Source organism: Miscanthus floridulus, chromosome 5 (genome assembly GCF_019320115.1).
Source record: "Miscanthus floridulus cultivar M001 chromosome 5, ASM1932011v1, whole genome shotgun sequence".
NCBI classification, from domain to species: domain Eukaryota; kingdom Viridiplantae; phylum Streptophyta; class Magnoliopsida; order Poales; family Poaceae; genus Miscanthus; species Miscanthus floridulus.
In genome coordinates this window covers 105,161,703-105,172,468 of record NC_089584.1, presented here as the reverse complement: position 1 = coordinate 105,172,468, position 10,766 = coordinate 105,161,703, and the positions used below count along the sequence as shown (strand labels likewise).

At 41.0% G+C, this 10,766-nt stretch overlaps 1 protein-coding gene across 4 annotated transcripts; it reads left to right on the top strand.

The window, feature by feature from the left end:
• The first annotated feature begins 1,250 nt into the window (after positions 1-1,250).
• LOC136450392 (SUPPRESSOR OF ABI3-5-like) lies at positions 1,251-9,919 on the top strand. 4 transcript variants are annotated; one of them, XM_066450801.1, is made up of 17 exons: positions 1,251-1,471; positions 2,729-2,857; positions 3,051-3,091; positions 3,325-3,516; positions 3,655-4,072; positions 4,160-4,231; positions 4,317-4,409; positions 4,490-4,569; positions 5,630-5,783; positions 6,161-6,245; positions 6,336-6,427; positions 6,501-6,569; positions 6,659-6,829; positions 7,215-7,383; positions 7,503-8,417; positions 8,766-8,956; positions 9,564-9,919. In XM_066450801.1, exons 2-17 carry the CDS (start codon positions 2,810-2,812, stop codon positions 9,741-9,743), a joined length of 2,970 nt encoding a protein of 989 aa, XP_066306898.1. In that variant the 5' UTR covers positions 1,251-1,471; positions 2,729-2,809; the 3' UTR covers positions 9,744-9,919. The 4 variants fall into 4 exon arrangements, with proteins under 4 accessions (XP_066306898.1, XP_066306897.1, XP_066306896.1 ...); XM_066450800.1 differs by having other exon boundaries at positions 3,631-4,072; XM_066450799.1 differs by having other exon boundaries at positions 3,325-4,072; positions 5,633-5,783.
• The last annotated feature ends 847 nt before the right edge of the window (positions 9,920-10,766 follow it).

Below are 10,766 nucleotides of genomic sequence, written 5' to 3'. Positions count from 1 at the left end.
AGAGCAGCGCGACACATTTATAAATTCACTTGCCGGTTAACAAAACACCGACAAGTTTTTTTTCCAATCTTGCTAAAAAATCAAGATTGAGTGGGTTTTGGAAACTCTTAGAGATACTACGTAGTTCTAAAAAATCAGTTGCTAAATCGATAGTTTTCGAAGTGGCTAAAAACGTTGGGAGCAAAGTTGTTTGGGTCCTCCAATAGTTTTCAAAGTTCCATTTCTAAAATATATAAGGTTATTTTTTTGTATTATTAATCTCAAACTATTTTCAAATCACACTAATTCTCTTAGGGTCTGTTTGATCCTTGGAATTAAATTTATTCTAATAATTATAAATTAGACATAGATTAGTTAAGCTAATATAGTTGTATATGAAATATATTTGTATATTTATTGTTATGTATACAAGAGACATACTTATATGTTGTATTTTTATTGTAGGGAAGTGAGTTGAAGAGTGTGATATAAGTTGGAGAGTAGAATTATAGCATAGTGATCTATAGAATATATTTTCATCTCACATCCTATGAATTTGAGATAGGCTTATTCGTGAGCTTGAAAAAGTTATGAAATATCAAATTTCAAACCGAATAACCTACTCCTTCAAAATAAAGAGATGCAACCGATCCTTTATACATTTGCATTGGGAACCACGTCCTTCTCCTTATTCCACGTCCCTCCTCTTATTCCACGTCCCTCCATCTCTGGATTAGGCTATGTTTAGTTCGCCCGAATCGGCGCCGCCTAAGCTACAGTAGCGTTTTGTTTTTATTTGGTAATAATTGTCCAATCGTTGACTAATTAGGCTCAAAACGTTCGTCTCGCAAAGTACAACCAAACTGTGCAATTAGTTTTTGATTTCGTCAATATTTAGTACTCCATGCATGTACCACAAATTTGATATGACGAAAAATCTTCTTTTTACATAGTATTAAAGTTGAGAGTTTGGTGGATCTAAACATGGCCTTAGCCGAACACATACCCGGGCCTATATTTCCGTGCGGTTGCGTTGATTCGGAGAGACTGGGAGTTGAAAGACGGAGTCGTTGGAGAGCGTTTTCTTCGATCTTGCTAAAAAAAAAATCTAAAGTTTAGGAGTGGGTTTCCGAAACTCGGAGAGAACACACCGTCGCCCTACGCGGTCGGATCCAGTGGGCTGCACCGGTATGGTCCGTCCGGCATCCCTATAGGCCCAGCCCAATAAAGATACAAGTATTACTCTGTTAAAAAAAAACCATCCACTCCCCTGCCGCACCCGCGACGCTTCACGCTCGCGACTCCGCTCGCCTGCTCCAGCGATAGCGGCGACCCGGCGAGCTCCTCCCTTGCCCGGAGCCCCTCGTCCGTCCCCGGACCCCGCCCCGGCGGCCCCACCACCCCAGCCGCAGCGTCCCCGCTCCCAGGCTCCCAGCCCGACCGCCCCGTCCCCGGCGACCGGCGTCCCGGACGGCCACGGCCCCAGCGCCTGGTGAGCAGCTCCCCTCTGGTTCCCCCCTCCAGTCTCTTCCTGTTAACAAGTTTTCCCCAGGTTCCTAACCCTAACTTTCCTTTATATGTGATCTAATTTGTTAGCTAGTTGTTGTTAGATTTTTTCTTGATTTAGTTCAATTGATGTAGATTGTAGATGTATGCAGTAGGGATTAGGCATGTATTAGTTGATTACTTATGCTTCTTCAGGTGGCGAAGGGCATTTTTTGGAATGGATTTTTTTTTTGTCAAAATCAAGCTGAGAAATAAGATGAGTAATAGTCTTTTGGACGATTGCCTTGTCACGTTCATTGAGAGGCATTTTGGATGATATGGATGAAGATGACGTAATTAAGACTTTCATGGCCATTAGAAAGCGTAGGCCCAAAAAGTAGTGTTGTAATCCTATTTGACATTTAACCTTTTATTGTCGTGTATATTCCTAACTATTAGTGTGCTGTTTTGAACTATTTGCGTGATAATTTAAGCCTTATTATGCTATTTAGTAATTGTGTACTGAATTGTGGGACAATTTTTACAATACTTTACAGAATTGCTAAATGGATTTTACCGGTTTGCATATGAAAATTTTGGTTCCGCATACCCCATATAAAAATCCTAGATCCACCACTGCCTATCACCTATGTACGGTTGACATGTCTGTGTTATCATATCATTCCTATGTATAGTATCACGTAGCTGTTCTTTACTTTGCATTATCGATTACTAGCCGATATCGACATGTCGTGGTACAAGCCCACTTTCTTCAATACCATTTTCGTTTTCATTTCTGTGGAAAAGTATGGAAACGGAAACAATTTAGGTCTCTTCTGACCGTTTTGATCCCCACCCAGCCTCATATGTTTATGCCAGAGTAGTCATATGCATTACTATTATACATTAATCATGTAAAAAACTATTACACTGTCTGAAAGTTCCGTTATGTGTAAAATTGTTCTTGTTGTAGTGATGGTAACATATGTCTGGATCCACAAAATACTAGCATTTTATATAGCCTCATTTTGAACTAAGTAATTTCATTGGAATTCTTGACTATTTCTTTTGTTTCCAACAAAAGTATTTCATTCCAGTCAGGCCAAGTATTATATAGCTAATTATATAGCTAATAATTCCATTCCATAAGTGATCAATTGAACATTAACAATTTTCTCAAACCTTAAATTATTATTGGTGGCTATATTGGGGGTTCCTTCTGGTTAGGTGCTTTAACTCTATCATGCCATGTATCTCTTTACAGGCTACACAGAAAAATCTGCACCCAAAAGTTGTAAAGGTCACCAAGAACCTCGCAGGATAACAAAAGTGCTGAATTTTGGAAATGGATCATGGGCGTTATGCTCCACAACATGGATGGGAGAACAACAGTGTAATTGCAGTCTTTTCCTTTACTAACTACTGAAGATGATGAAATAGCAGAATTTTGGCCATGCAGTTGGCCTCTGTGTATCCAGCGTTAGTTGTAAAGAGTTCAAGAAGAGGCCGTTGCTTAAATGGAATGGATTTACCTGCCCGTTCTGTAGAACTTGTTGCTGACTCGACTTATTCTGTTGAATCTACAGGCACCGAATGGGTATGGTGTAATCAATGAGCCAGATTTTAGGTAAGCCAACTGGTCATTCTAGTGTTGTGTTAACTGGGGTATTCATGTCCTTTATTCCTGTAAAACGTGTCGAATCTTTTTCTAATTTCTCTAGTAAGCCGAGATATGTTTTTATTTAGTAGTGGGTTAACTCTTCAACAAGTTCTCCCCTTTTGTGATTTCTGTCATGCCTTTAATATTTATATAGTGCTTTGCCATATTACCATATCTTCCCCTATTAACTTAATTTGCAGGTCTGGTGGATCCTACAATGGTAGGAGATCTGTGGATGAAGGCTTTCCTAGAGATTCATATGGGAGGGGTGCATTCTGTCAGGATGCACATGATAGAAATATGTATGCACCACCACCATCTGTTGGTGGAATGTGGTCTCAGCCTCGAAGGAATCATGATGAGGAATATGCAACTACAAGAGATCACAGAAGGCATGACACTAATTATCGCAATGATGGAAAGCATCATGAGTTTGATTCATACAGAGGAGTTGATAGACTCCGTGATAATTATCATGCTACTGACAACTATTATGAATCTGGCAGTCACCGTGATTTTGGTGTTGATAGGAGCAAAAGGATTGGAAGCAGAGAACGTGCCGAGTTTCATGGTGAGTTTGAAGACCGGTACCGCAGTTCACACCAAAGCAGAGACGACAGCTATGAGAGAGATCATGAATATGGTCGTTACGGTTATGATTCGGACTATGAGAGAGGCAGGAGAGATAGTAGCTGGAGAAGACGCGATTCATGTGAGAGTGAACGCGAAAGAAGTGGAGTAAGTCGTGAAAGAGAGGAAAGTCCATACATGCGCCATAGCCGTTCTCGATCACGTGGGCGTGATGACCGATCAAGATCACGGTCTAGATCAAGATCTCCTCGTGCGAGAAGTCATGGTCGGAACCAAAGAGATGGCCTGTATGATGATAATCGGTTTGACAGAAGAAGGGAATATGATTGGGATGATAGGAGGCATGGTGATTCAGTGGTATGGACATACTGCATACATACATACATACATTTGTAGCTGTGGGTTTGGAATTTACAAACCATGAGTTTGCATTCATGTTTGCAGGCCCCATCTGCCACTGTTGTTGTCAAGGGACTGCCCCTGAAGACTAATGATGATGACCTATATCAGATTCTTGTACAACTTCCTCTTCATAACTTGTTGCACCGGTTGAAAGTGTATTGTCTGGTTCGTTTTAATCATTTCGTCTGTTCTCTTGTAGGCTCAGTGGGGCCCTCTACGCAGTGTGCGTGTGATCAAGGAACGGAATTCTGGCATGTCTCGTGGATTTGCTTTCATTGACTTCCCCACCGTGGTACTAATCAAACACAAGTGTTATTCCATTACTCATCCAAACTTTCATGTACTGTTAACACAGCTGTATCCTCTCCACAGGAAGCTGCCCGTAGAATGATGGAAGCTACTGGAGAGAATGGTCTCGAAATTGATGGCAGGAATGTGTTCTTTCAGTACAGGTATACGTGTTTTTCTATTTAGAAATAAGTATGTTTCACTCCATCCTATACAAAGCCGTCCATCCTATGCAATCTCTGCTAGCGTGCTGGTGAATAAATGAGTATGCAGTGCATGGTTGCACTTTTTTTTGTTGCTAAATTAGTGTCTTGAGTTGTATTATGCTTTCGGAGTTGTTGTCCTTTTTTGTATCCTTTGTAACTATACTTCTTACTTGAGGTTGCCTTGAGCTATGAAGTTCTCATTTGTCTCGGCCGTATATTCTGTAACTGGCATGGGTAATTATAAGCTAGTTGTATTGACCATGTTTGTTTCTGCTTATATAATCTGATTCTCGGTGAAAAAAAAGCAAGACTACCACAAGACACTTCGATTATTTCTGCTTTTTTCTGAACTAGCACAATCGAGAATCGAAAAAATTCCCACGGTACGGACGATTATAATCGAGTCTTCTGTAAGTGGAAACACAATCCAATAATTCTCATAGTAGGCTAGCATATAACCAAACAGGATACTCTAATTTCTCTTTCCTCTTCATTCAAATTATAGGCCACTTGAGCTTTATCCTAATCAAACTTATCTGACTTTGACCAAATTTATAGAAAACACACCAACATATACAGCATCAATTTATTTTCACTGAAACTTTGATATTGCATTTATTTGAACATGTTGATGTTATTATATTTTTCTAAAAACTTGGTCAGATTGAGAGAAGATTGACTTAGGATAAAGGTGGAGTGACATATAGTTTGGAGTGGAGATGTAGTAGTTATTTTGATGACATAAGATCACAGGACTCCAATTCAATTAGAGTTCATATATAAAAAGATTCAGCAGTTCTGTAAGATTTCAGTGGGGAAAAGTGGTGTTACTTTATTATGTTACCATGGGAAGGTTCTTGTGAATCCTTATACGTCAACAAAGTTCTGTTAGTGCGTGGTTGGGTGGGTGGGGGGCGAGTCTTGTCTTCCTTTTAATGTTGTACTAGCCTTTTGTGCTCATGTGTTTATATAAAAATTCCTTCCAGTGCAGTTAATTCTAACACTGTCTTTACTGCAGTAGTAAACCAACCAGTGGGACGGGTGGGCCTTCTCTTGGACAAGAAAATTTTACACGGCCTACTTATGGGCACAGGACTGTTGCTGCACCATGTGATTGGATTTGTACTATATGCGGATGTATGAATTTTGCCCGCAGGACCTCGTGTTTTCAGGTACTTGTAAGGATATTATTTTTCATATCACATTTCCATTGCCCCACCCCCCCTCCCGCCCGCCCCCACACCGCCACACCCCACCTGAACACCAGCTTCTGTACTATCGTGGCCTGAGTCGTGACTATCGTGGCCTGTAGTTTAACTGGCGAGTGGGTTAGTGGCAGGGCAGGGTGATGTGTTGGATTTCGTCTAGTTGTTAGTTTGTTCTACTTAGAGAACACTGCCATACTGTTGTGTAATTTTCTGTTTTTCTATATGTGCATGAAAATACTACAACTCTACTTTGCCTCATTTTTCCTAAGTTAATAGCTGGGTAACTAATTAGTTTTGTGATTTTGCTCTGGCTAATCATATGTTTATTTGTATTTGCATAGTGCAATGAACCTCGTACTGAGGATGCTCTACCAGCTGATGCGACAGGTTCTACTCCACACTTTGGGAGAAGGGGATCTGATCTAGGCAAGTTTTGTGCTTTCGTAGTTTCGTTCTGGAATTATGTAAAGTATGTATCGGTATCGTGCTGCCTTATTTAGTTGCGGTCATTTGCAGGTCCAACTCATGTTTTAGTTGTTCGTGGCTTGGATGAAAATGCTGATGAGGAAATGCTTCGGTACGAATTTGCTAAGCACGCACCAATAAAGGTGGGGAATAAACTAATTGCTTGATTAGGTTTCTCTTATTTTTCTGGACACATTACATGTCATTTTTCACCAGGACATCCGTCTTGTTCGGGATAAGTTTACTCATGTGTCTAGAGGTTTTGCCTTCGTTCATTTCCATTCGGTAAGTAGTGTTGTCTGGTGGATTGAGTTGAGATTTTCTTTTTTTGATGTATATAGTTCCTTACAATTTTCAACATCCTGTTGTGACAGGTGGAAGATGCTACGAAAGCTCTGGAAGCTACAAATGGGATTACACTTGAGAAAAACGGCCAGGTTTTGCGTGTAGCATATGCTAAAAGTACACATGGACCTGCATCAGGGGGTTCGCAGTCAAACAGCCTTGCTGCAGCTGCCATTGAGGCTGCATCATTTGCTCAGCAGGTTTGTTATAGCTCCTGACACTGTAAGATTAAGCATTTACTGTTTCTATTTATATATTACTTCCTTTGTTCTTTCTTACAGTATTTGGTTCTTTGCAAGCTGCACTGTCAAATTTCTGAGACTTGACAATTCTGAAAGCATGGGGATTGGGCATATGAAAAATATCACTAGATCTGTTTCTAAAAGCACTTAATAGTCATTAATTACTAATGGAAAGTACTAAAAATCAGAACCACATTTTTAAAAATGCTAAGATGTCAAATAAGCAGAATGAAAAAGGACAGGGGACTGACCTTCATCACATTCTCATGTTAACTAAGCGCATAGTTTAGGCAGGTTGAATACATGTTGCTCATTGGTTTAATACCTTTGCCTGTTGGACCAGTATGATGCCATAGGTTGGGCTCCAAAAGAGTACAATCCTGATGACAAACAGAACAGCAACTCTGAATCTCAAAAAGATGGTGACGCAGCACAGTCGGGATTTGTTTGGGATGAAAAATCTGGTTACTACTATGATTCCGCATCTGGATTCTATTATGATGGAACTACTGGTAAGTCTATGAGTCTACCACATCAAAATTTTGTTAAAACCATTACTAATGTTGTTGGTAATGTTATGGTTACGGATCTTTTTCCATTTATGTTTAATATGTAATCTTGTGTGCTGTAGGCCTTTACTATGACAGCAACTCTGGAGTTTGGTATTCGTACGATCAACAGACTCAACAATATGTCCCTTGTAACGACCAGAGCAATACTAAGGCAGCCGGGGAGGCGGCCAGTGAAAACACGAAGACCTCAGATAGTAATAGTGGCAAAAAGGTTGTGATCTCTGCGCCTGCTGCCACAATTAAACAAAATGAGAAAACTTCACTTCCTGATGCTGTTCAAGCTGCTGCAAATGCAGCCCTGGCTGCAGAAAAGAGAGAAAAGGAGAAGGCAAAAGAGATTAAATTGGCCTCAAAAAGTAGTCTCATAGCTAATAAGAAGAAGATGAACAATGTCCTAGCCATGTGGAAGCAAAGGAATCAAGAAGGGCAGGCCGCACGAATTGTCCTTGATGACAAAGAACCATCAAGTTCTGATGATAAATTTAATCATTCACATAGTGGAACTGGATTCTCTTTGAAAAGCAAGCTGAATTCTGACTTTGAAAATGCTATGGATAATTCTCTTGGCCAAGGAATTGCATCGACCCAAATGTTGGATTCCAATGTAAAGCCTAGACCTGTCAGTAACAGCTTAGGGACTACAGTTATGGGTGTCATAAGAGGTTCTGCTAGAGGAGTGATCAAGTCGGATACTACGTTTCATGCATTATCTGATGCTGGGAGCACTGACTCCCGCACTACTATAACCACAAGAGCAAGTGGGTTAATGACAAGTCCTGAGGCACTTGTAACTCCTGCACCCTTCAAAACTGATGTGTCTGCCTTAGTCTCTAATACTTCATCGGGAGTTTCTGGGAGTGGTAAACGTCGATTTTCTGAGGCACGAGTGCAATCCCAGTACAGGGATCGAGCTGCAGAAAGACGAAATCTGTATGGATCATCTCTTGGCACTGATGCTGTTGGACTGGATTCAAGTAAGAATACACTTTTTTAAGTTTTTATCACGTACAATTGCTGTCATTTTTCCATTGTCATTCCTTCAGCACGTTGTGTTAGTAACAGCAACATACTGTCTGTCCAGTTTTTTTTTTTTTTTTTTTTTTGTTATTCTCATCATTATCATTTTGCTGAAGCATCGTTAGCAGTATGCTCAGTTTCGTATTAGTGTTTAACTGTTTATATAAGGCTGACTTGGGTATTTCTGGGGATTTTGTTGTTGCCATTGGAATATGTCCTTGACCTAACATACAGTTTAGGGATGATATTTTCGGTTTTGCTTGTAAGATTTTTTATTGATTTAGTGGAAATTACCTGTTGTCAAGCTGGTGACTATCCGTCCAGAAAGGGTTCAAGTGAGATAGGGTCGATGCCGTTTCCTCCTGGTGTGGGTGAACGTTCCAGTGGTGAAATTGGCAACAGCGAAAACTATGAAATTATTACCGCTGATAGAGCAATTGACGAAAGCAATGTGGGCAACCGTATTCTACGCAACATGGGGTGGCAAGAGGGCCTGGTAAGTTCATCTCCCACATATTTCTCAGTCTAAGATGCTCTCAGGCTTGATAGCATTTTTTTTACAATGTTTCCTGCATTTGGTCATGAGTGTTTATGCCCCCTTTTTATTTCTCCTGCTACTGCAAATGCATCTCACTTTGGAATCTGATTTATGTAAATTTTTTTGAGCCGGTAAATATGCCTATTTGTAATGAGGTAGCAGTATCAAATTTATTTTAATGCAACTCTCTGGTTTTAACTGGAGTACTCTAGAGCTTGGTAAAGCTGTTAGTATCAGTTAGCAAATCTTAAGTTTGTCTTGTTGATCTCTTTCCAGAAATAACTAAGTATACCTCTGTGTCTTGACTAGTTGATTCTGAGTCCATGTGCTTCCTTGTGTCTAGACTCTAAGAATCAAAAGTCACTGACATATTTAGCCTGAGTGAGAAGATGTCTAGTGGGAATGAATAGTTTGTTGGGCACGAGAAGTGACCGGATGCAGGGGGAATCAGTGTGCCCATATTCCCTACATTGTGGAAAGTGCGAAAATATTATGTTGTATTCCTTCTGATGTGAGTGCATTTTGTATTGTTTTTGTTTCTTGCAACTACTTCGAAAATATCCAGGGTCTCGGAAAGGATGGCAGCGGTATCAAGGAACCAGTCCAGGCAAAATCCGTGGACGTCAGGGCTGGACTGGGAAGTCAGCAGCGAAAGGCTGATCCATCCCTGGAGGCCCAAGCCGGGGACAGCTACAAAACCGTCATCCAGAAGAAGGCCATGGCAAGATTCAAGGAGATGTCCTAGCTAGAGTTTTTTTTTCCCTATTGGGTTGGCGCATTTTGTAGTCCGTTTACTTTTCTTACGGTCTGTGCACTGCTTTGCTTGTGCTTTTTCATAAACCTAGCTACTGAATTGTGATTTATTATCCTCAAAGGGCACTGTGTTTATCTTATTACTATGTAGTTCGAGACCTGGATGCTTTTTTCTTGTGTGTTGGGGTTTTCATTTGCACGAAGCCCGTGTGTTGAATGTTGATCTGTTGCTTTGCCACACGTGATGTGGCAGTAGAGCCTCTACATCAGATTGTGGCACATGTTTTTTTAAACGGTGTCACAGATTGATGAATTTATAAAGTTGCTCCGAGGCTCGCCCGCTCGTCCCCGACGCCCTCACGCGGCGACGGTAGCTCCACCGGGATTGAGAAAAGCTGCTGCATGTTCTTTTATTGTTTGATTGAGGGAGGGGTTATTTTGAGGGATTGAGAAAAGCTTTTTATTTAGGAAAAGACGATTGAAAAGGGAATCTGCTGGAGTTTTTTTTTCCTTTCAATCTCTTATTACTTTATATAGAGAAAGGACATTGATTTTACTTAATCTCATGGAGTTGTTCTGAGAGTTTTTTTTTTGGGGGGGGGGGGGGGGGGGGGGGGGGTTAAAATTTACTAAAGGACACTGAAAGTGACCTCCATTTGGAAACAGTGAGATTTGCTGCATGGTATTTTGGTTCTTAATAAATTTGTTGGTAGACACCGTGCCAAATAAAATATTTGTTTCGGGCTTCTGAGGGGAGAGAAGCGCCACTGCCTCTTTTTTGTTCCCCTCTCCAAATAAAGCACTCAATTGTAGAACTTTCAGCAATCCTTAAACCTTCACCCAATAGATTTGTTGGGATGCCGTAGGCCAACATTCGCATAGGTGTTGTGCGCTCAAGTAACGGCGTGGCTAGCGCCCTCGCCTGGTCGTCTGCACGCTCGGCCGCCTGGCTGTCTGCTCGCTCGGCCGCCTGCTCGTCTCTGCTAGTCCGCTTGGCCGGTTTGCTCGCCCGGCC

Excerpts from the sequence above, each read along its gene's own strand:
- LOC136450392 (XM_066450798.1), top strand. The coding sequence starts at position 2,810 with ATGGATCATGGGCGTTATGCTCCACAACATGGATGGGAGAACAACAGT. Across the intron at positions 6,428-6,500 it reads CTAAGCACGCACCAATAAAG|GACATCCGTCTTGTTCGGGA; the intron begins GTGGGGAATAAA and ends ATTTTTCACCAG. Across the intron at positions 7,384-7,502 it reads CTATTATGATGGAACTACTG|GCCTTTACTATGACAGCAAC; the intron begins GTAAGTCTATGA and ends TGTGTGCTGTAG.